Source organism: Aotus nancymaae, unplaced genomic scaffold (genome assembly GCF_030222135.1).
Source record: "Aotus nancymaae isolate 86718 unplaced genomic scaffold, 86718_ANA_hifiasm-v0.15.2.pri h1tg000004l, whole genome shotgun sequence".
Classification (NCBI taxonomy): Eukaryota; Metazoa; Chordata; class Mammalia; order Primates; family Aotidae; genus Aotus; species Aotus nancymaae.
The window spans coordinates 68,553,228-68,577,044 of NW_026988415.1; the positions used below are offsets into that span (position 1 = coordinate 68,553,228).

The 23,817-nt window shown below is 40.7% G+C and overlaps 1 protein-coding gene across 1 annotated transcript in view; it reads left to right on the top strand.

The window, feature by feature from the left end:
* The window catches only part of NEXMIF (neurite extension and migration factor), a 211,240-nt gene that overhangs the window by 180,640 nt on the left and 6,783 nt on the right, over positions 1-23,817 (top strand). Inside the window, exons 2-3 of the mRNA XM_012455782.3 lie at positions 17,838-17,963; positions 18,954-23,331. Of these exons, the coding sequence (XP_012311205.1) occupies positions 17,885-17,963; positions 18,954-23,331 (4,457 nt within the window). The 5' untranslated portion in view covers positions 17,838-17,884. The remainder of the gene's footprint in view (positions 1-17,837; positions 17,964-18,953; positions 23,332-23,817) is intronic.

Consider the following 23,817-nt stretch of genomic DNA (forward strand, 5'->3'; position numbering starts at 1 on the left):
TAAAAAGTGGGCAAAGGACATGAATAGACACTTTTCAAAAGAAGACATACATACAGCCAACCATCATATTAAAAAAAAGCTCTGCATCACTGATCATTAGAGAAGTGCAAATTGAAACCACAGTGAGATGCCATTTCATGCCAGTCAGAATCGCTACAATTGAGAAGTCAAAAATAACAGATGCTGGTGAGGTTGTAGAGAAAAAGCAACGCTTATCCACTGGGTGGGAGGGTAAATTAATTCAACCAATGTGGAAAGTAGTGTGGTAATTCCTAAAAGAGCTAAAAACAGACTTACCATTCAAGCCAACAATCCCATGGCTGGGTATATACACAAAGGAATATAAATCATTCTGTTATAAAGACACATGCATACGTATGTTCATTGCAGCACTATTCACAATAGCAGAGACTTGGAATCAACCTAAATGCTCATCAGTGGCAGATAGGATAAAGAAAATGTGGTACATATACATCATGGAATACTATGCAGCCATAAAAAAGAATGAGGTCATGTCCTTTGCAGGGACATTGATGGAGATGGAGGCCATTATCCTTAGCAATCTAATGCAGGAACAGAAAACCAAATACCACTTGTTTTCATTTAGAAGTGGGAGCTAAATGATGTGAATACACAGATGCAAATAGGGTAACATCACTGGGACTTACTTGAGAGTGGAGGGAGGGAGGAGGAAAAGGATCAGAAAAAGTAAATATTGAGTACTAGTCATTGTCCCTGGGTGACAAAATAAACTGTACAACAAAACCTCATAGTATGAGTTTACCTATATAACAGATTTACATATGTATCCCTGAACCTAATGTAAGTTTTTAAAAAATCAATTTTGAGTCCTCTTGTTCTAGACTTTTTCATCTAAATGAGCTCCAATTTGTCTGTATCACTTATCAAAGTTCATTCGAACATACATTCATTCTGTTTCTGCCATCTTAATGACATCATGTTTCCCCTGCTCAATCCTGTCTTTGTGTCTCTGTAGATTATTAATTTTTTATGTTAGATCCTTAGCACCGAAAGATGATTTTAATTAAAATAATACCCACAACCCCTTCTTCCCACCCATGCTCCTCTTCCCCCAGAGACAGACATTCTAACTTGGCATGACATTATCTGGCCTAGCAGTGCCTGGCATACAAAGTGCCTAAAAGGTCATCTTCCATTGTTTTAGCCTTCTGGAATAGTTGAATTAAGTTCAAACTCAGGAGGTTTTTCAAATGTTAAGTCTCTCTGGGGATGTTTTTCATAACATCTTCGAACTGGGTAACACGACAATAAATGAAACATGCTGCACTGGATTGAAAGGTTATTTCCCTAGTGTGTCAAGCTAACAGAGAACATGAAACTTCCCATCAGGCCCTGGACATCTCCAGCTGTCAGTATAGCAACATTGTCTCCATAAAGTTCCCAACACCCAACTGCTCGGAGAAAACTTTAGTCAAGAAACTACCTGTAACACTGAATCTTGAGTGGCAGCAAGGCAGAGAAAAGATGTAGGAAGAGTCAGAAATAAACAAAAGAGATAAGGGACTTTGGGAGCTAATAACCTGAGTCTAGATAATCAAGACCAAAGATCAATGGAAACGTATTATTTGAAATTAAGAGTAAGGAACAAACCTCATGCAAGATCAGAGCCAAGCAAAAAAAATGAACAATGGTTAACTACCAGCGAAGAATAAGTCTGGTAGGTTAGAATATTGAAGTACAGGACAAGAGTCTATATTCCATGGATTTAAGATACCAGCAATTTACCACATTAGAATGATTACCTAAGAAAGACTGTGGAAATAAACCAGAATAAATGAATAATGGCAAAAGGGAAGCTTTTCTTGGATCACTGATGAATTGCAGAATATGATGACATCAATCCTCTGCACTTGAGACCAATAAAATAAAAAAATAAAATAAAATAATAAAACGCTAGGCCAGCCCATCCAAATAGACAAGGTGCCTAGTTAGTTAGGAAGTAAGGATAATAGTACTGTCTAGTAGAACTTTCTGTGATAATGAAAATGTTCAGTATCTTCTCTGTCCAATACGTGTCCACATGTGATTACTGAGCACTTGAAATTTTTCTAATATTACTGAAGAACTGAAGTTTTTATTTTAATTTATTTACATTTAAATTTAAATAGCTACATATGACTAGTGGCTATTGTATTGGAGGGGGCAGGTTGGATGTTGCAAATGAGCACAGATCCTGGCACAGGAAAGGTAAATGGTCACTGTAGTTACAGGAAACAGTGTTCATCCTTACCCTCTCCAGGACTCGTTTTGCCCATCAGTAGGTGAACTTCCAGAAGCCTGGCCCTTACAAGTTCTCTCCTACTGTGGATTTGGCTGTTAGAATTGGGAGAAGTCCTGCAGAGCTGACTATTGTTGTTTAAGAAATGTGTGCTTCGGAATTGCGGGTGCAATGGGTGTTTCCTATGCAGACTTTAATGAGCACAGCATCCCCAGAATGCCATGTGTATGGCTTTGGGCATCAGCCAGGATTTGCTTGAGCTGGATGCCACCTAGTGTACTATTTCAAACTATGGTGCTCTGTGGACTCTTTTGCTCCCTTGGATATAGATAACAGTAATGAGTTGTGAGGGGTCAGAATAGAGAGCTAATAGCGATAGATGATTGCTAGACCATTACAGAATTCTAACTAGAATGGCAACATACTTATTCTTAGGCCCAACCCCTCTTCTTTCCTGATATTCCAACTTCTTATTATCCCTCTACCCTTTCCCTTGCTTCTGGATAGCCCATTCCTTGTCCCATGTAGAAAATAAAAGGAGTATGAGGAAAATGCTTCTAATGGGGTGGGGGGATATGGCCTTATTAATACGTGTGTTTGGGTTCCTGGGTGCTTTTGTGGGATTATTGAAATTTTCCTTTCCTGTGTTGAATAAAAATTATACAGGAGGTGTAAAACTATTTGACAGATTGTCAAACTTATCTTAAAGTATTTTCCCCACATATAAATAGGCAAGAACTACTATGTACTCACAAAAATTAAAAATTTAGGCCGGGTGCGGTGGCTCACCCCTGTAATCCCAACACTTTGGGAGGCCAAGGCAGGCGGATCACAAGGTCAGGAGTTGGAGACCAGCCTGACCAACATGATGAAACCCCGTCTCTACGAAAAATACAAAAACTAGCTGGGCATCTTCAGCATCTTCCTGAAGGGTGTCAACTTGATTACCCCATTTGTAAAGTCAGGAGTTTGGGATGCGACTATCTTCCAAGATCCTTCCAGCCCTGTGGTTTGGTGATTATATTTCTGAAAAGAATTTAATAACATTTTAAAATGCAATTAACAGGATAAATTAGTAATAAGAAAAGAGATTAGAAACCATATGGAGAAAGTCAAAAGATAATTTAGCCTAAAGTTACTGCACTCAAGCATTAAATGTAACTCAGTGCTGCCTGGCAACAAAAGCACTCTTTGATTAGGATACAGTCCTTATATAAATATATTCTCAAAAAGACCTAGGCTACAGTGGCATCGTTCTTCAAAGTATTCGCCATCTTCCACACACCAATGGGTCTTCCAAGTTGATGTTCCTACTATGCCATTATACTGCCTATATGAGTCTAGAGTCAAGGAGAAAGCGACTTTCTTTAGAAAGAAATACCGCACCTGACAGTGATTATACTCTTCTATCATTCTTTCCTCAGATTTGAGAAAGAAAGCAGGCAGAAGTCCTGAAAATAAAATTTTTTCACAAAGGCAAAGGGACTCAGATATGCCAGTGAAGTTGAGCTATGTATAGTTTTAAGGTTTAAAAGTTAAGACTAGTGAGAGGGCTGGCTATTCTTATCTTGAACCTATTAGTGCCTCTGCTTGTTCTTTCTAGCCCTAATTCAGGTCTTAATGAATATTGTTTTCTAGCATTTGTATAGTGCATTAATATATACAATGCATTTGTATGTGCTTTCTCATTGATTCATGGTCTTATGCACCTGCTCTTCTTGAAAATTTCTTTAGAGTGATGTCACAAAGATGGTACAGATAAAACTGGAAGGGTGAGGAAGAAAAGAAGAGGAAGAGAGACCCAAATGTTGAGTCACTGAGCTAGGACAAAAATGCAGCCACTACCATTTCTGCCAAGGAACATGATGGCAAACAGGGTTCCTCTTAGATTGGTGGCTGCCAAAAATGAAGGCAGGTGAAACATACAGAGCTCTGTCACCACCAGTAGCACCCTACTTGCTACCCCTGACAGGATTGGGGTATGTATGTATACAAATCAGAGGGATACAGGAAAGGACATGAGATGGAAGGAAATAAATAGTTCCTCAGGCTCATCTCGGTATCACACAAAACTTAAATCAGAATTTCTTCTTGCATGTCAATTTTTTCTTGTACATATAATTAATTTCAATTTTAAAGATGAAAACTTAGGCCGGGGTGCAGTGCCTCACCCCTGTAATCCTAGCAATTTGGGAGGCTGAGACCGGCGGATCACCTGAGGTCACGAGTTCCAGACCACCCTGGCCAACATGGCGAAACCCCGTCTCAACTAAAAATACAAAAATTAACCAGATGTGGTGGTGGAGGCCTGACTGGGGAGCCTGAGGCAGGAGAATCGCTTGAACCTGGGAGGCGGAGGTTGCAGTGAGCTGAGATCGTGCCACTGCACTCCAGCCTGGGCGACAAAGCAAGACTCTGTTTCGAAAAGAAAAGAAAGAAATTAAATGAATTATAGATTAAGATACAGTCCTTATATAAACACATTCAGAACAAAAAGAACCCTTAGATATAATCTAGTATTTTTCCCTTATTGTATAGCTAGTAAAACTAAGTACCAAAGAGGGGAGGGAGCTTGTCTGAGGATACCTTGCTAATGATTGTACTCTGTCCATTATACAGTATCGCCACTTCTATATGAGTTTTTTTGTGCATATCTGTTGAATTTCTGAATTTTTTTTTGAGACAGGGTCTCACTTTTTCCCCCAGGCATAAGTGCAGTGGCACTATTTCAGCTCACTGCAGCCTCAACCTCCGGTGTTCAAGCAATCCTCCTGTCTCAGCCCACCAAGTGGCTGGGACTACAGGCACGTGCCACCATGCCTGGCTAATTTTTTTGTCTTTTTTGTAGAGACAGTGTTTCACCACGTTGCCCAGGCTGGTCTCAAAATACTGAGCTCAAGCAATCGGTCCACCTCGACCTCCTAAAGTGCTAGGATTACACGTGTGAACCACTACACCCAGCCAGAATTTTGGAATCCTTATCATGAAAGAGGAAATATTTAATAGAGTCATATTGTATTTTTCAGATACATAGAATTCTTTTTTCTTTTTTTAGATGTTTTTCATTATAATTTAAGTTCTAGGGTACATGTGCAGAATGTGCAGGTTTGTTACTTAGGTATACATGTGCCTTGGTGGTTTGCTGCATCCATCACCCAATCATCTACATTAGATATTTCCCCTAATGCTATCCGTCCCCTATCCCCCACCCCCTGCTATCCCTCCCCTAGCCTCCCCACCCCCCAACAGGGCCCAGTGTCTGATATTCCCCTCCCTGTGTACATGTGTTCTCATTCATCAACACCCACTTACGAGTGAGAACTTGTGGTGTTTGGTTTTCTGTTCTTGTGTCAGTTTGCTGAAAATGCTGGTTTCCAGCTTTATCCATGTCCCTGCAAAGGATATGAACTCATCCTTTTATGTGGCTGCATAGTAATCCATGATGTATATGTGCCACATTTTCTTTATCCAGTCTATCACTGATGGGCATTTGGGTTGGTTCCAAGTCTTTGCTCTTGTGAACAGTGCCATAATAAACATACATGTGCATGTGTCTTTATAATAGAATGATTTATAATCCTTTGGGTATATACCCAGTAATGGGATTGCTGGGTCAAATGGTATTTCTAGTTCTAGATCCTTGAGGAGTTGCCACACTGTCTTCCAAAATGGTTGAACTAATTTACACTCCCACCAACAGTGTAAAAGCGTTCCTATTTCTCCATATCCCCTCCAGCATCTGTTGTCTCCTGATTTTTTATGATTGCCATTGTAACTGGCATGAGATGGTATCTCAATGTGTTTTTTTTTTTAATTGTACTTTAGGTTCTGGGGTACATGTGCAGATCATGCAGGATTGTTTCATAGGTACACACATGGCAATGTGGTTTTCTGCCTCCATCCCCCCGTCACCTACATCTGGCATTTCTCCCCATGTTATCACTCCACGACCTCCCCACCCACCCCACTGTCCCTCCCTTGCCCCCCGCAACAGACCCCAGTGTGTGATGCTCCCCTCCCTGTATCCATGTGTTCTCATTGTTCAACACCCGCCCATGAGTGAGAAAATGCAGTGTTTGATTTTCTATTCTTGTGTCAGTTTGCTGAGAATTATGATTTCCAGGTTCATCCATGTCCCTACAAAGGACAGAAGCTCATCATTTTTTATGGATTCATAGTATTCCATGGTGTATATGTGCCAAACATTCCTTGTCCAGTCTATCGTCAGTGGGCATTTGGGTTGGTTCCAGGTCTTTGCTATTGTAAACAGTGCCGCTATGAACATACGTGTGCATGTGTCTTTATAATAGAATGATTTATAATCCTTTGAGCATATACTCAGTAATGGGATTGCTGGGTCAAATGGAATTTCTATTTCTAGGTCCTTGAGGAAGTGCCACACTGCCTTCCACAACGGTTGAACTAGTTTACACTCCCACCAACAGTGTAAACATGTTCCTATTTCTCCACATCCTCTCCAGCATCTGCTGTCTCCTGATATTTTAATGATCACCATTCTAACGGGCGTAAGATGGTATCTCAAAGTGGTTTTGATTTGCATTTCTCTAATGACCAGTGATGTTGAGCATTTTTTCATATGTTTGTTGGCCTCATATATGTCTTCTTTTGTAAAGTGTCTGTTCATATCCTTCTCCCAATTTTGGATGGGTTTGTTTGTGTTTTTCTTGTAAATCTGTTTTAGTTCTTTGTAGATTCTGGATATTAGCCCTTTGTCAGATTAGGTAGATTGCAAAAGCTTTTTCCCATTCTGTTGGTTGCTGGTTCACTCTAATGATTGTTTCTTTTGCTGTACAGAAGCTCTGGAGTTTAATTTGCTCCCATTTGTCTATTTTGGCTTTTGTTGCCAATGCTTTTGGTGTTTTAATCATGAAGTCCTTGCCTATGCCTACGTCCTGAATGGTTTTGCCTAGGTTTTCTTCTAGGGTTTTTATGGTGTTAGGTCTTATGTTTAAGTCTTTAATCCATCTGGAGTTAATTTTAGTGTAAGGTGTTGGGAAGGGGTCCAGTTTCTGCTTTTTGCACACTGCTAGCCAGTTTTCCCAACACCATTTATTAAACAGGGAGTCCTGTCCGCATTGCTTGTTTTCGTCAGGTTTGCCAAAGATCAGATGGTTGTAGATGTGTGGCATTGCCTCCAGGGCCTCTGTTCTGTCCCATTGGTCTGTATTTCTGTTTTGGTACCAGTACTATGCTGTTCTGATTACTGTAGCCTTGTGGTATAGTTTGAAATCAGGTAGCATAATACCTCCGGCTTTGCTCTTTTTGCTTAGGATTGTCTTGGCTATGTGGGCTCTCTTTTGGTTCCATATGAAGTTTAAGGTGGTTTTTTCCAGTTCTGTGAAGAAGGTCATTGGTCGCTTGATGGGGATAGCGTTGAATCTATAAATTACATTGGGCAGTGTGGCCATTTTCACAATATTGATTTTTCCTAACTGTGAGCATGGAATGTTTCCCCATCTGTTTGTGTCCTCTCTTATTTTTTGAGCAGTGGTTTGTAGTTCTCCTTGAAGAGGTCATTTACATCCTTTGTTAGTTGTATTCCTAGGTATTTTATTCTCTTTGTAGCAATTGTGAATGGGAGTTTGCTCATGATTTAGCTCTCTATTAGCCTGCTATTGGTGTATAGAAATGCTTGTGACTTCTGCACATTGATTTTGTATCCTGAGACTTTGCTGAAGTTGCTTATCAGTTTCAGGAGATTTTGGGCTGAGATGAAAATGTCTTCTAAATATACAATCATGTTGTCTGCAAATAGAGACAATTTGAATGCCTCTTTTCCTAATTGAATACTCTTTTTTTTCTTGCTCTGACTAGAACTTCCAGTACTATATTGAATAGGAGTGGTGAGAGAGGGCATCCTTGTCTAGTGCCAGATTTCAAAGGGAATGCTTCCAGTTTTTGCCCATTCAGTATGATATTGGCTGTAGGTTTGTCGTGAATAGCTTCTCTTATTTTGTGATAGGTTCCATCAATACCTAGTTTATTGACAGTTTTTAGCATAAAGTGCTGTTGAATTTTGTCAAAGACCTTCTCTGCATCTATTGAGATAATCATGTGGTTTTTGTCTTTGGTTCTGTTTATGTGGTGAATTATGTTTATAGACTTGCATATGTTGAACCAGCCTTGCATCCCTGGAATGAAGTCTACTTGATCGTGATGGATAACCTTTTTGATGTGTTGATGCAATCGGTTTGCCAGTATTTTGTTGAAGATTTTTGCATCTGTGTTCATCTTGGATATTGGTCTGAAGTTTCCTTTTTATTGTTGGGTCTCTGCCGGCTGTTGGTATCAGGATGATGATGGTCTCATAAAATGATTTCGGAAGGATTCCCTCTTTTTTTCTATTGTTTGGAATAGTTTCAGAAGGAATAGTACCAGCTCCTCTTTGTATGTCTGGTAGAATTCGGCTGTGAACCCATCTGGGCCTGGGCTTTTTTTGGGTGGTAGGCTCTTAATTGCTGCCTCGACTTCAGACCTTGTTATTGGTCTACTCAGGGTTTCGACTTCTTCCTGGTTTAGGCTTGGGAGGAGGGAACTGTCCAGGAATTTATCCATTTCTTCCAGGTTTACAAGTTTATGTGCATAGAGTTGTTTGTAATAATCTCTGATGATGGTTTGAATTTCTGTGGAATCTGTGGTGATATCCCCTTTATCGGTTTTTATTGCATCTATTTGGTTATTCTCCCTTTTCTTTTTTATTAATCTGGCTAGTGGTCTGTCTATTCTGTTGATCTTTTCAAAAAACCAGCTCCTGGATTTGTTGATTTTTTGAAGGGTTTTTTGTGTCTCCATCTCCTTCAGTTCTGCTCTGATCTTAGTTATTTCTTGTCTTCTGCTAGGTTTTGAGTTTTTTTGATCTTGCTCCTCTAGCTCTTTCAATTCTGATGATAGGGTGTCGATTTTAGATCTCTCCTTATTTCTCATGTGAGCATTTATTGCTATATACTTTCCTCTAGAGACTGCTTTAAATGTGTCCCAGAGATTCTGGTATGTTGTGTCTTCATTCTTGTTGGTTTCGAAGAACATCTTTATTTCTGTCTTCATTTCATTATTTATCCAGTCAACATTCAATGGCCAGTTGTTCAGTTTCCATGAAGCTGTGTGGTTCTGAGTTAGTTTCTGAATTCTGAGTTCTAACTTGATTGCACTGTGGTCTGAGAGACTGTTTGTTATGATTTCCGTTCTTTTGCATTTGCTGAGCAGTGATTTACTTCCAATTATGTGGTCAATTTTAGAGTAGGTGTGATGTAGTGCTGAGAAGAATGTATATTCTGTGTATTTGGGGTGGAGAGTTCTGTAAATGTCTATTAGGTTTGCTTGTTCCAGGTCTGAGTTCAAGTCCTGGATATCCTTACTAATTTTCTGTCTCGTTGATCTGTCTAATATTGACAATGGGGTGTTAAAGTCTTCCACTATTAATGTGTGGGAGTCTAAGTCTCTTTGTAAGTCATTAAGAACTTGCCTTATGTATCTGGGTGCTCTTGTATTGGGTGCATATATATTTAGAATCGTTAGCTCTTCTTGTTGCATTGATCTTTATACCATTATGTAATGTCCTTCTTTGTCTCTTTGATCTTTGTTGCTTTAAAATCTATTTTATCTGAGATGAGAATTGCAACTCCTGCTTTTTTTTGCTCTCCATTTGCTTGGTAAATCTTCCTCCATCTCTTTATTTTGAGCCTTTGTGTATCCTTGCATGTGAGATGGGTTTCCTGGATACAGCACATTGATGGGTTTTGGCTTTTTATCCAATTTGCCAGTTTGAGTCTTTTGCTTGGGGCATTTAGCCCATTTGCATTTAGGGTTAATATTGTTATGTGTGAATTTGATCTTACCATTTTGATGCTAGCTGGCTGTTTTGCCCATTAGTTGATGCAGTTTCTTCATTGTGTTGATGCTCTTTACCATTTAGTATGTTTTTGGAGTGGCTGGTGCTGGTTGTTCCTTTCTGTGTTTAGTGCCTCCTTCAGGAGCTCTTGTAAAGCAGGCCTGGTGGTGATGAAATCTCTGAGTACTTGCTTGTTCGCAAAGGATATTATTTTTCCTTCACTTATGAAGCTTAGTTTGGCTGGATATGAAATTCTGGGTTGAAAGTTCTTTTCTTTAAGGATGTTGAATATTGGCCCCCACTCTCTTCTGGCTTGTAGGATTTCTGCTGAGAGATCTGCTCTGAGTCTGATGGGCTTCCCTTTGTGGGTAACCTGACCTTTCTCTCTGGCTGCCCTTAGCATTTTCTCCTTCATTTCAACCCTGGTGAATCTGATGATTATGTGCCTTGCGGTTGCTCTTCTTGAGGAATATCTTTGTGGTGTTCTCTGTATTTCCTGGACTTGAATATTGGCCTGCCTTGCTAGGTTGAGGAAGTTTTCCTGGATAATATCTGAAGAGTATTTTCCAGCTTGGATTCGTTCTCTCCATCACATTCAGGTACACCTATCCAACGTAGATTAGGTCTTTTCACATAGTCCCATATATCTTGGAGACTTTGTTCATTCCTTTTTCCCGTTTTTCTCTAATCTTACCTTCTCGTTTTATTTCATTGAGTTGATCTTCGACCTCTGATATCTTTTCTTCTGCTTGGTCAATTCGGTTGTTGAAACTTGTGTATGCTTCGCAAAGTTCTCCATCAATTCCCTTATATTCTTCTCTAAGTTGTTTATTCTCATTAGCATTTCGTCAAATCTTTTTCAAGGTTCTTAGTTTCTTTGCATGGGGTTAGAACATGTTCTTTTAGCTCAGTGAAGTTTCTTTACCCACCTTCTGAAGCCTGATTCTGCCAATTCATCACACTCATTCTCTATCTAGCCTTTTTCCCTTGCTGGTGAGGAGTTGTGATCCCTTGTAGGAGGAGAGGCATTCTTGTTTCGGGTGTTTTCATCCTTTTTGCACTGCTTTCTTCCCATCTTTGTGGATTTATCCACCTGTTGTCTTTGTAGTTGTTGACTTTCAGATTGGATTTCTGAGTGGACGTCCAATGTGTTGATGATGAGGTTGTTTCTTTCTGTTTCTTAGTTTTCCTTCTAACATTCAGGGGCCTCTGCTGTAGGACTGCTGAGGTCCACTCCAGTCCCTGCTTGCCTGGGGATCACCTGCAGTGGCTGCAGAACAGTGAGGGTTGCTACCAGTTTCTTCTTCTGCTATCTTTGTCCCAGAAGGATACCCGCCAGTTGTCAGTCTGATCTCTCCTTTATGAGGTGACTCTTTGGATATACGGGGGTCAGGGAGCTGCTTGAGGAGACAGTCTGTCCTTTATAGGAGCTCAAATGCTGAGCTGTGAGCTCCGTTGTTCATTCAGAGCTGCTGGGCAGGTACGTTTAAGTCTGCTGCAGTGGAACTCATAACCACCTCTTTTCCCAGGTCCTCTGTCCTAGGAAAGTCAGCTTTATTTATAAGTTACTGTTGTGCTGCTGCCTTTTTTCATAGATGCCCTGACCCACCCCACACGGGGTAGTCTAGTCACAGTCTGCCAGCAGAAGTGTTGCTGAGCTGCTGCAGGCTCTGCCCAGCTGTTTTGTGAACTGTGTTGGTAGTGGCAGACTTCCTCAGTAGTGGTGGTCGCCCTTCCCACCACTGAGCTGGACTGTCCTGGGTCCAGCTGCACTTGCTGTGAAATTCTCAATTCAGAGCACTTCAGATTACGTGTTTTGTGGGGATGGTACCCACTGAGCCAGATTGCCTTGCTCCCTGTCTCTGCCCCCTCCCTTTCAGTTGAATGGGTGGCTCTGTCTCCCAGGCATTCCAGGCGCCAGTTGAAATGGCTGCCCAGATTTGTGTGAGTTTCTGTGTGCTGGCAACCCAGCACTAGCTGAGACCACTGTGCTGAAAACTGGTGGCACTTTTCGGCCCGGGAATCTCCTGGTCCGTGGGCAGTGAAAATTTGTTTGGAAATGCAGTGGGCACTCACCCTCTGCATTGTTCTTGCTGGGAACTGCACTCCAGAGCTTTTCCTATTTGGCCATCTTCCTCAATGTGGTTTTGATTTGCATTTCTCTAATGACCAGTGATGATGAGCTTTTTTTCATATGTTTGTTTGTTTGCTGCACAAATGTCTTCTTTTAAGAAGTGTTTGTTCCTATCCTTTGCCCACTTTTTGTGGGGTTGCTTTTGTTTTCTTGTAAATTTAAGTTCCTTGTAGATTCTGGATATTAGCCCTTTGTCACATGGGTAAATTGCAAAAAAATTTTCCCATTCTGTTTGTTGCCAGTTCACTCTAATGATAGTTTCTTTTGCTGTGCAGAAGCTCTTTAGTTTAATTAGATATCATTTATCAAGTTTGGCTTTTGTTGCCATTGCTTTTGGTGTTTTAGTCATGAAGTCCTTGCCCATGCCTATGTCCTGAATGGTATTGCATAGGTTTTCTTCTAGGGTTGTTATGGAGTTAGGTCTTATGTTTAAGAGATATATATAATACTTTAGAATATAGCTGTGGTAATATCTTTTTGATGTCTTTCTCACCCTTAATATTTAAAAAACTTGTATCTTTGCTCATTTAAGCATGTTTTCTCTACTTAACATCATCATACCTCCGTAATTCTAGCTTAGGGTCTTAAAATCCTGGTAGGTATCCGAAAATAGAATTAGCCAAGCAGAATTATGGATCAGAATGTGCTCCCCGTACAGTTGCTGATTCTGCCATCCATTATACTGACTATAGCTAGACTGGGAAGAATCAGACTACATAGAGCTAGCTGGGCTAGCTTGGAAAACTGTCTGTGGTTCTATTTCCTATAACAGTACCATCTCCTTGCTTCATTACAGTCCCTAACCCAACCTGTAGATTCCCCATCTGTAACAGTTTGCTGGTCAGTTACTTTATTTACAGTGTGACAGCTAAGGTCCTGGTCAGCTTCATTAAACATGTTAGACCTGACAGTTGGTCTTCATATTGGCCTTCCTTTATTCGCAAGAATATCTGACACCAATATATCTGAGGCTACTCTGGTCTGGAATCCAACCACCCATTCTTCCTTCACAATAATCTATTAACTGTTTGATCTCTTTTTTCTCTATATATTCTGACTACTGCTCCCTTACCTGTCACATCTAAATCATCTTCCAGGTCTGTACAGCACACTTATGTAGTTCTGCTTATGTCTAACATCTCCTATCCATTCCTATTTCCTCCTCCTGAATTCTAATCTTTTTGACATCTCACACCTGAACATTTTTCCTATCTCCCTACCCTCTGTCTCTCCTACTTTCACTGGTCCTAATATTCTTCACTACTCAAAACCCTTCAGCATCCTCCTGAATTACAATTTAGTTGGCTTCCACAGTATACTTCGGTTTATCTTTCCACTATATTTTCTTATTTGTGCCTATTTCAGCCAGACACTTACTATTCCCTAAATTCTCCCCCATCTTTTCCTACCATTCAACATCATTGTTTAACCAATTTTTATGAAGTACATTCCATGTTAAAGCACTATGTGAGTTAGGCCCTATGGAGTTGGGGATGTTGGTGCTTAGTCTTTGGAGGGTATCAGATACAAAGTAGTAAAACTTGTATAAGATGATGAACACAGAGGAGATTAAAAGTGTTTAAGAATACAGAGAATGACAGAGACTAATTTTGTTTGGAGTAGAGAGTCAATGACTGTGTCAAGGAAAAACTGAGTAGGGAAGAGGACAGAGAGGTGAACGGAGGTTGGGAAAGGAAGGAAGGGAAGGAATGGGAAAAGGGGACAGGCATTCCAAACAAAGAGAATATCAAGTGGAAGACACCCAGAAGCAAAAACAAGTGGTATAATATTAAGGGAGCAGAGAGCATTAGACTATTTGGGAGCATAGGGGGAAGTGAACAAAATGAAAAGAGGATACAACTGGAGAAGGTGAGGATTTATTGAGGAGAATATTTTGCAAAACAAAACAGAAAGTTTTAAGGTAACTTGTCAACTTGCTATGATTCTATAGCAGTTGTTTAGAAGATATACTGGTGTGGGAGGGAGACTTGTAGGATTTTATGAAGGTCCTTCTGCCTGGAACATTTTTCTCTCTACTGAACTTCCCCATATTCACTTCCAGAAGGTCATCCTTCAAGGTCCACCTTAATGTTGCTGCTTTTAGTGAAGCTTTCCCAAATCTCCCTCTTCTCTATAATTGGAATAATTTCCCTCTATTTTGGATCCCCATAGAAACTTTCTGCCTCTCTTTCAATGTATTATACTTACAGTTTGTCTATAGCTTGCTTTTCCCCTCTAGACTCTGAGCATCTTGAGAACAGAGATCTAGCTTCATTTATCTGTCTTTTCTATGCTGTACCTGATACAGTACCATGATCACAGGTTGTACTAATAATTCTGATGAATTGATTTAAACTGGCATCCCAGAGATTGGCTCTAATCAAACTCTAAAGCCTATATTGCCCCACGCCCATAGGCAAAAACATGACTTACTTTCTTGCCTTGATTTTTTTTCCCCAGTTGGGAAAAGCCAGGGACAGTCTCAACACAAATGCTGGTGTGGGTCATCTAGACTCTGAGACCTGGGACTTCAAGGCCTGTGGGAAAGAGGATAGCAGCCTATTGGGACAGGATCTATGAGCCTTTCTCAGGCCCTGAGGAGAAGGGCAAATAGGAGAGATTGCTTTTCCAGTTTAATGGAGCATTTCCTTGCTTCAAAATACTATCTCCATGCTAATGTTATTTTAATGCCATTACACTGTGTAATTTACTGTGATCAGCAAAGCAATTTGTTGTACGTTCTTCCAAAAGCGTTAATCAATTTTAGCTCAAAATTGATGTTAAAACCCCACCTAATTTACTGTCCTAAAATGCTGATCTGTGGGGGAAAGCTAAAGCAAGCCCAGAGCTGTTTGTATTGGAACTATAAGAAATCATAATTCCTCCCCAAAATTATTTTTATAAACAGCCAAGGAATTAGTAAATAGATATGTAGGAAAATATGTACCTTTGGTTGTCCTGTTTATAGCTGAGATTTGAAAAGTTATAGGAAAGCACTAAAGGATTGTCTGCTCTGGGTCTAGCCTACTAATTCTGGAGAACAAAGGCCCAAATTATTGATAATCACTAAGTTAATATCTGTGATACTCAGTTTTCCCCTTTCCAATAAAATGGGAACCTAATATAACCACACTTATGAGGTAATTAATTATACGTCCAAGCTCCCATGCCCCCACTCTACCTCTTCTTTTTCTCTTGCCAAAGTATATCTCCTCTCTATTCTCAGCCCCATAAGATTCCTTTTACTTCAGAGTCATAAATCCTGGGAGCTTGGCCAGATTTTTCCATTAGAGGAAATTTATTTTCTTAGAGAAATAACATCCCAGACTAAAGTTACAGCAGCACTAATATGTCTCCTGACGTAGTGTTCTTGTCCTGTCTGAAAAGACTGGATAATTGGCCAGACATGGTGGCTCATGCCTGTAATCCAGCACTTTGGGAGGCTAAAGTAGGTGGATCACTTGAGGCCAGGAGTTCAAGACCAGCCTGGCGAACATGGTGAAACCCCATCTCTACTGAAAATACAAAAGTTAGCTGGGTGTGGGGGTGCACACCCATTAATTCCAATTACTTGGGAGGCTAAGACACAAGAATTGCTTGAACTCTGGAGACGCCACTGCCCTCCTCCACCTGGGTGATGGAGTGAGACTCTATCTCAAAAAAAAAAAAAAAAGATTAGATAATTGTTGATACCTAAGCATATTGTTCCTATATATATTTCATGATACATCAATTTTTACTAATAATCAATGCTTATATGTGGCAGCTGTTCTTTTATTTTTCTACCTGAAAAGGTAGAAGTACAAATCAGTAACATGTGGAAACTTGTATTTCTCTAGCCCTGTTTTGGTCAGGGGTTGGAAATGGCAAGAGTTATGGAGATGGCATTTTGTGTTTTAAGAAAAAAACACCTGGTCTCTTGGTCAGGAGACTTGGGGGTTTTTTCGTAGATCTATCATTATATTGTTTTACAACCTTGGCTGTCACAGTCTCTCTTTCCATATCTTGGTCTTCCTGGTGATAAAAATGGACTTGCTTGTAGTTAACTATAGACATAAGGGATAAGAAGACATTAGATAATTGAAATCTAAAGGTAATTTACCACTTATCAAGTTCCTGCCAAGATGAACTTAGTGAAGGGGAAAAAGAGGGGTAAATGATACTTGAAGTTCTACTGAACTCCAAAACAAAAATGCACAGAGTAATCCATGATGGCAGTATGATTCCATCTGATTCATAGGGTCCTCTTTGAAGCAGAGGCAGCTATCCAATCTGTTCATTCAGTTATGTTACAAATGAGCCCTCCTTGACAAAGGGTGGGGACTTGAACATTACTATCCACTCTTCTCCATCTTTTAAAACTCTCTATCCCTTTTCTGTGTAAATACAAGTAAGCATATTTTTTCTCTTTTCCCTGGCACCCATGGTTTATTGCCTATGAATCAAATCAGATCTCATGTAAAATGAGAAGAAAATGTGGCAATTTTAATATATAAGCGTTAGGGGAAACCCAGAGTCATCTAACATTTTTAAAACTGAGAGACTGCCTAATACAGTCTTCATATTTTATAGATAAGGAAATAGGCCCAGATGGCTAAGATATCTTATAGATTGAATCATGTGAAACTGTTACTGCTTCTTGTTTCTCGATGCTGGACCTACTTTTAATAGTATATGCATGCATTAGGATAAACGACTATACAATTGAGATTCTTATAATAGCTGCTTGACTATTAGTAGCATGCGCTCAGCTGGGGAGATCTAGGGACAGGGGGCGGGCTGGATGTTGTAGTGGCATGTGGCAGATATCACCTTCTCATCGCCTATCATTTTCCATGTAAATACCACTCAGGTAGGTGGGCAGGAGCTGAGGAGCTATAGATAGATATATATACTATGCCCTAAAAATGTCAGACCATGCTAGGGCCTTTTCAGAAAATCTAATCTTCTTTGTAATCACATTTTTTAAAAATCTTGCTGTGGGTTTGGAGGAATACTTGTCAGTGTTCAAGTTAAAGTCCTGAAAGTTGAGAAACCAAGAAATTCTCTACCTCCTTCACTCTTAGCAGTCAAATTGCAAGGCACAGAAAGAGAAAATCTGAATATGATGTATGTGTGTGTATATGTATGAATTGCCTTGTTTTTGAAGAGCATCTGATCATTTGAAATAGAAATGAGGCAAATAAAAATAAAGTTAATTGCCACACACAAACACACACATACAAACACACCTTATCTCAGGTTAGTCTGTACTTTGCTTTGTGTCCTTCTTAATCAGGCAACGATGATTAGGTTAAATGTGTTAGTATTTGGAGGAAGGGATAAGTTTGTGTGCTGCCTCAGATTTCAGTTTTGAATAGTATGGTAGTCCAGAGGTGATGGAAGGATCTAGGATGTATGAATGAAGTGTGAGTTTCCAAATTGACTTTATATGGTAGGTATAAATTGTGAAACAAAAACAATAGCAGTGATGAAGTCAGTTTGGAAACAGGTAAATCCCAGTGAGCCTTTTAAGACTCTTCTAGCTGAAATAACCTATAAAACACAAAATAAAACAAATTTAATGACTGATATTATATATTTGAAATATGCAGGTTGGACAGCATTTGGACTTGGAATGAAACAATAAGAGGTTACATTCATGGATAACCAACAAGATAAGGCTATTGTTGCCTCAGCCAACGGAGAAAACACTCTGATTAATGGGGTCAAAGAAAATGGTAAGGGAATTTAATTATAGTATATAATATCCCTCCTGGTAGTCCTCTGTTATTACTATGGGTTTTCAATGCCCACAAAGTTGGGACAGGTTGAGTCCAGGATGCCTCTGAAATGAATGTTAATTGTAAACTTTATTCCACCAAATATCTTACTGGGCTATAAGAGTCTCTAAAAGGCATTGAATCTGACCCCTTTACCCTCTCAAATCATATCTGCCAGATGAAGTTTCTCAAAATTCGTAGTGAATTAGAAATCTGCTCTGATGTGAGGCTTAGAACTTCTAGAGTGTCTGGGCATGGTGGCTTACACCTGTAATCCCAGCATTTTGGGAGACCAAAGTGGGCAGATCATTTGAGGTCAGGAGTTTGAGACCAGCCTGGCCAACATGGTGAAACCCCATCTCTACCAAAAATATAAAAAATTAGCCGAGTGTGGTGGCAGGTGCCTGTAATCCCAGCTACTCGGGATGCTTAGGCATGAGAATCGCTTGAACCCAGGAGGCAGAGATTGCAATGAGCCAAGATCGCACCACTGCTCTCTAGCCTGGTCAATAGAGTGAGACTCAGTCTCAAAAAAAGAATAAAAGAACTTCTAGAGTCACTAGGAGCTTCCAGAACATGGATCTAAAGGACAGGCCTGAGCCTCGTAGCTCACAACGATTAATGTGCCATCTGAGCATTTTCCTCTTGAAAGTCTTGACTTTCCAATTGATCATGTAGTCCAGTTCTTTTCTCATTTCTGAGGAGAGCTCTGTATTTCTCTGAGGAAGAAGCTCGGCCTAAATAATTATTATTTTTCACTTGCATGAATGTTCCATATAAAATCAGGATTGTTCTTTAACATTGTGGTTTTTATTTGTAAAGCTAGAGATGTGAAGGGTTAGCTTATATAATAAGGTCAAGTACCAAACTCATCAAGGGAAAGAGACTTAATCAGTCTTGTCTAAGACCCTTAATTTTATTCCTGTCGTTTCTTTCCCTTTTCTCTAGACTCAGAGGACCAAGATGTGGCAACGAAATCATTTGCAGCTCTAGAAGCTGCTGCACCTATCCAGCCTATACCGGTGGCACAAAAGGAAACCGTGATGTATCCCAGAGGTCTCCTGCCTCTACCCTCTAAGAAGCCCTGTATGCAGAGCCCGCCCTCTCCTTTGGGCCTGATTGAAGCACCCGAGCATGCTGCTAATAGTGCTTCTGTGAATGCCATCTCCCTCACATCTGGCATTGCAAAAGGTCTGAACACATGGTCACTTCCCAATGAGTGTGAGAAAACTCCATTTGCCATAATGGAGCCTGCAGGCATGTCAGCTCTGAATGGGGACTGCCTCATACAACCAAGTCGGACTTGCTTAGGCTGTTTCATGGAATCCAAGGATGCAGTAGATCCTGAGCCAGGGATCAGTCTGAAAGTTAGTGATCTAAACAGGGATTATGAAACATGTGCAGTCTCTGATATAGGGATTCAGTGTATTAATGCTGGAGAAAATATGAAATATGGAGAGCAGCTGCTCTCAGACCAGCTCCTAGGCTTCCCCCTACATAAATCAAGGGTAGGAGACAGACGAGAAACTGAGAAACCTGACATTGACTTGGAGGATTCAGCTCAGAAAAGCTATTATGAGGCATTACTGTTAGACAAGTGCAATACAGAAGAAGCTTTGCTTGCAAATTCCAATCAGGATTGGGGTTACTTTGAGACTTTCATTAGTGAAAGTAAGATTGAACTGCTTGACCTCTGTTCCAAGAATGAGCTATCTGTCAACCTATTCTCTGAAGAAGATGTGGATAACTACATGTTTGATGATGATGAATCAACACTAGGCAGTGATGTCTGCTCCCTGAAAATTCGATATGAGTCCTTTCAGGACAATGTTCGAGACAAGACTACTCTTTTGATGCAGGAAGATGCCCAATTCAACTTTTTCCCCAGCGTCTTTACTACTTGCCCCAAGCGAGAGTCTAAGAGTGGAGCCCTGAAGCAGAGCAGTGATTTTTCCCAATTCAAGGTCCCTGATGTGAGCATCATCTGGGGGGAGGAAGATAAAAACTTGGACAAGAAGAAAGGTAAAGAGGAAGGACAAGAAGACAAAGGTGTAGAGAAGAAAGATGGAAAGGATAATGGAGAAAAATCTGCCTTAAATAAACCATGCAGTGGGACTGAAGTAGAGCAACTTAAGAATCCAAAGCAGGGCCATCTTGCCAATTCCTTGGAGACATCAGGGAATTTTAGTGATGATAGTTCCTTCATTGAGGTCTCATATGATGCTATGGGTGAGATCAAGGACTGTAGTCGCTATATGGCTCGGGACACCAACTCTGGCAGCTCCTCCTCCCAGCAAAACTACGGGCTGCGAGCCAAGAGAAAAGTCAGATACAGTGAAGATTATCTATATGATGTTGACTCACTAGAGGGTGAAAAAGTAAATGAGAGGAAGGAATGGATGCCAGTTGGTTCCAAAGAGGAAGATGATGATGAATGGTGTCCCAAAAAGAGAAGAAAAGTGACCCGTAAGGAGCCCCCTGTTATTATCAAATATATCATCATTAATCGCTTTAAAGGTGAGAAAAATATGCTGGTGAAGTTGGGTAAGGTGGATGCCAGTGAGACAACAGTGAATTTGAGTGAGAGTCAGCTCAACAAATATGCCAAGCTGGCACCCTTGAAAGGCTTCTGGCAAAAGAAGAAGAAGCACAGAAACACCAACACGGACTCCATCAAGACACCTTTTTCCCAAAAGCAAAGCTTTGAACCAGGTAGCTTTGAGGTAACATTTCTGCCACCTGCTCGCAAACGAAAATCTAAACTTGGCAATAGGCACAGGATTCAAAGAATCCCATCCATTGAAATTTCAGCAAGTAGTAAACAGGTTTCGTTATGCAATGATCAGAGGCAAGCTAGCAATCGTAAAGAAGATGGAGGCCTAAAAGGTACACTGAAGTCAGCAACTCTGGCTGCCCCTAGCTGTGCAAATGGATCACATTTAAATGACATCACAGGTCCTGACTCAGTGAAAGTCAAAGCCCAAGACACAGAGTTCAAGGGGCCAGAGAGGAAAGTGCTCAACAAAATCAAATTTAAAAGCGAAGCTAGGTTAAAATCTAAGAAAGTCAAAGCTGCTGGGCAAGAAAGCAAGCCAATTGTTCAAATGAGCCCTCTCTTGGAAGACCAATCCTCTAAGGCCAATTTGAAGAATGAAGTTATTACTGGGATCTCAAACAGTTCCCATCTATCTGAATTTCATGAGGGAAAGGTTACTAAGAATTCCACTTTTCTACCAACGACCTGCTCTTCTGAAATGCCTTTATCATCTGCTAATGTTACCACTAATATACCTGTTATCCCTGGAGGGTATCTGCAGACATTGTTAGATGCCTCTGATTTGTCAAATAACACAAGTATCTCATACTTCAGCCACCACTCTCCAGACCAAAATGAAGGCAGCCTCACTCAAACCGAAAAATCATTTGTACCTCTCCAGCCTACCCAGGATTGTGTGCTCACCTCATCCTCTGATTCTGAGCTGCAGCAGTCATCTCATAACTTTAAAATGGAATCAAGCAACTATGGAAATGTATGGCCCAACAAGACTACTTCTGGCACCCAGGAATTCGTGGCTGAAGTCTCAAGGGAGATAGCTCCAACCCAATCCGGTGAATTTGGAGCCTCCCAAGTAGTCTCCATGGAAAATAACCTCACACCTACGACATACAATCCAATCTGCCTCAATAGTGGTGGCAGTAATTGCAACAAGGTCCTGTATGACTCTGTACAAGACACCCAAATCCCATCTGATGACTCTTACCAATTATGTCACTTTAGTAATGGAGAGATCTGCTTTCCTTTCCAGCAGGGGCCAGTCAATATGGATGATGGTCGGCTCTTTAGCTTTGATTCAATGGCCCCACTCTCTGTCAGCTCAAGTAATTATTGTTCCTTAAGCTTGAAGTCCTGTGAAAAGGATGGTGATGATGATATCACTGATGATTTCCTGGCCCATTGCAGCCCTAAGCTGGTGATCCAGCAGAGCATTGATGAGATAGCACCACTAAAGGAGTCCACTGACCTCCTGGATATATCCAACTTCACCCCTGACAAATTCCGCCACTCTTCCCTTTCAGAGATGTCCCCACCAGACACCCCTAGTCTTTCCCCTCAAATTGCCAGATGTGAGAGTATCAAGACACTAGGACCACTGAAGGGGTTCCAAGAGGGTGTCCCAGGACCTTTGGACAATGTGGAAAAAATCAAGTGGGACTGTAGTACCCTTTCACGGCAGGTCCAAATGGAGGATGGATTTACTTTAAATAACCACCAGTTTCAGTTCCATATGTTCAATGATGAGGATTCTGTCAGCCTGCTCCAAAAAAACCCTTGCCTGTCAACATTTAATGATCCATCTGGTCAAACTAGTACCAACAACAAAGTGTCAAAATCAAGAAAGAAAAGTTCACCCAGCAAGAATGGGGCTGTGAACCAAAGCTCTTCTCAGAAAAACACCAGGAAAAAGTCCCTCAAAGGCAACAACAAGGGGATTGAAAAGCCACCTGGAAAAAACTCCCGCCAGGTGCCTAAGTCCACAAAGAAAGGGAAATACATGGCTGCCATAAATGGAGAGAAAATGCAAATTGGCATTAGCCGTGGAGGAGGCCAAACCAACAGCATATCCTCCACTGGGAAGACATTGGCTGAATGTATCCAGCATGGTGGCCCTATGGCCTCTATGAAGATGCCAAGTCAAAAGGGACTTTGTGGAGATTGGGCCTTGGGGAAGGAAAGCAGCCCAGGCTGGAGTGAAATGAGCATGGGCACCAACACCAACACCCTTCTGGATGATGACCAACGGGAATTTCAGGAGCCTTCCTATATCTTGTCCAACATTGCCTCTGGTATGGCAGATGTGCAGAGATTCATGATGGCCTCCATAGAGCCCCTTTGGGAACCCATGGAGCACCATGGGGATCCCAACATATTCTACTCCCCTGAGTCCAATAGTCTAAAATTAAAAACCCTCAAAATATTGGCTGGGACACCACAGGAGTCTAAGAAAAAGATCAACAGTGGGCCACCAGGAGCCACTAAGAATCACAGGTCAATCAAAGGTGTCAGCAAAAGCAATGGGAAAGCAGCAACAGGTGATCTTGGTCGTGCAAACATACCTGGTTATAACGAGGACTCTCGCTCTACCTTCTTTGATAAAAAGTATAGTAACATGAGCACTTTAGGCAATAACGGACCGACACACAAAAAGTTGTATCGTCACAAATCCAGCTCCAAGGCCCTGAGAGATGAGAAATGTAAGGGAAAGCACATGGAGCGAGAGCAGGTCCACAAGGATGAGTCTGGGACAGCTTCTTTTGAAAAACTGAGGTAATACTGCACCAATATGGCTGAGATGATGCACCCTTACTACCTACTAAGCCTGCAGGCCCTCATTTTTTCCCTCTTAAAAGTAAAAATTTGCATGAAAGAAACTGTCCCATTCCCTTCTTTTTAAAATTAAAAAGAAAATTTTGAAGTGCATGAAAATCCCTATACCTTTAAGCCACCCAAAAGATTGGGCAATTTTGTCGTGGCTTGGCTAGGGATAAGCTCTAAGAAAGCTATTTTTTCTTCTGCTATTCATCACTAGTTATTACATATTAAGAAAACAGAACTAAAATATGCTCTTGAATGATTTTTGGAAGTGAAAGTCTTTGCAGTAAGACAGATTTTGGAAAATAGAATTTAAAAATCACGTAGACAAAAAGCCAAGATCATTTAAACAAAAAGAGCATTTGTTGGAAAACAAAATCTGGACATGTGGCAATCAGGAGGGCTTTCTAGTGCCCCGTGCTATTTGTATCTTTTTCTACA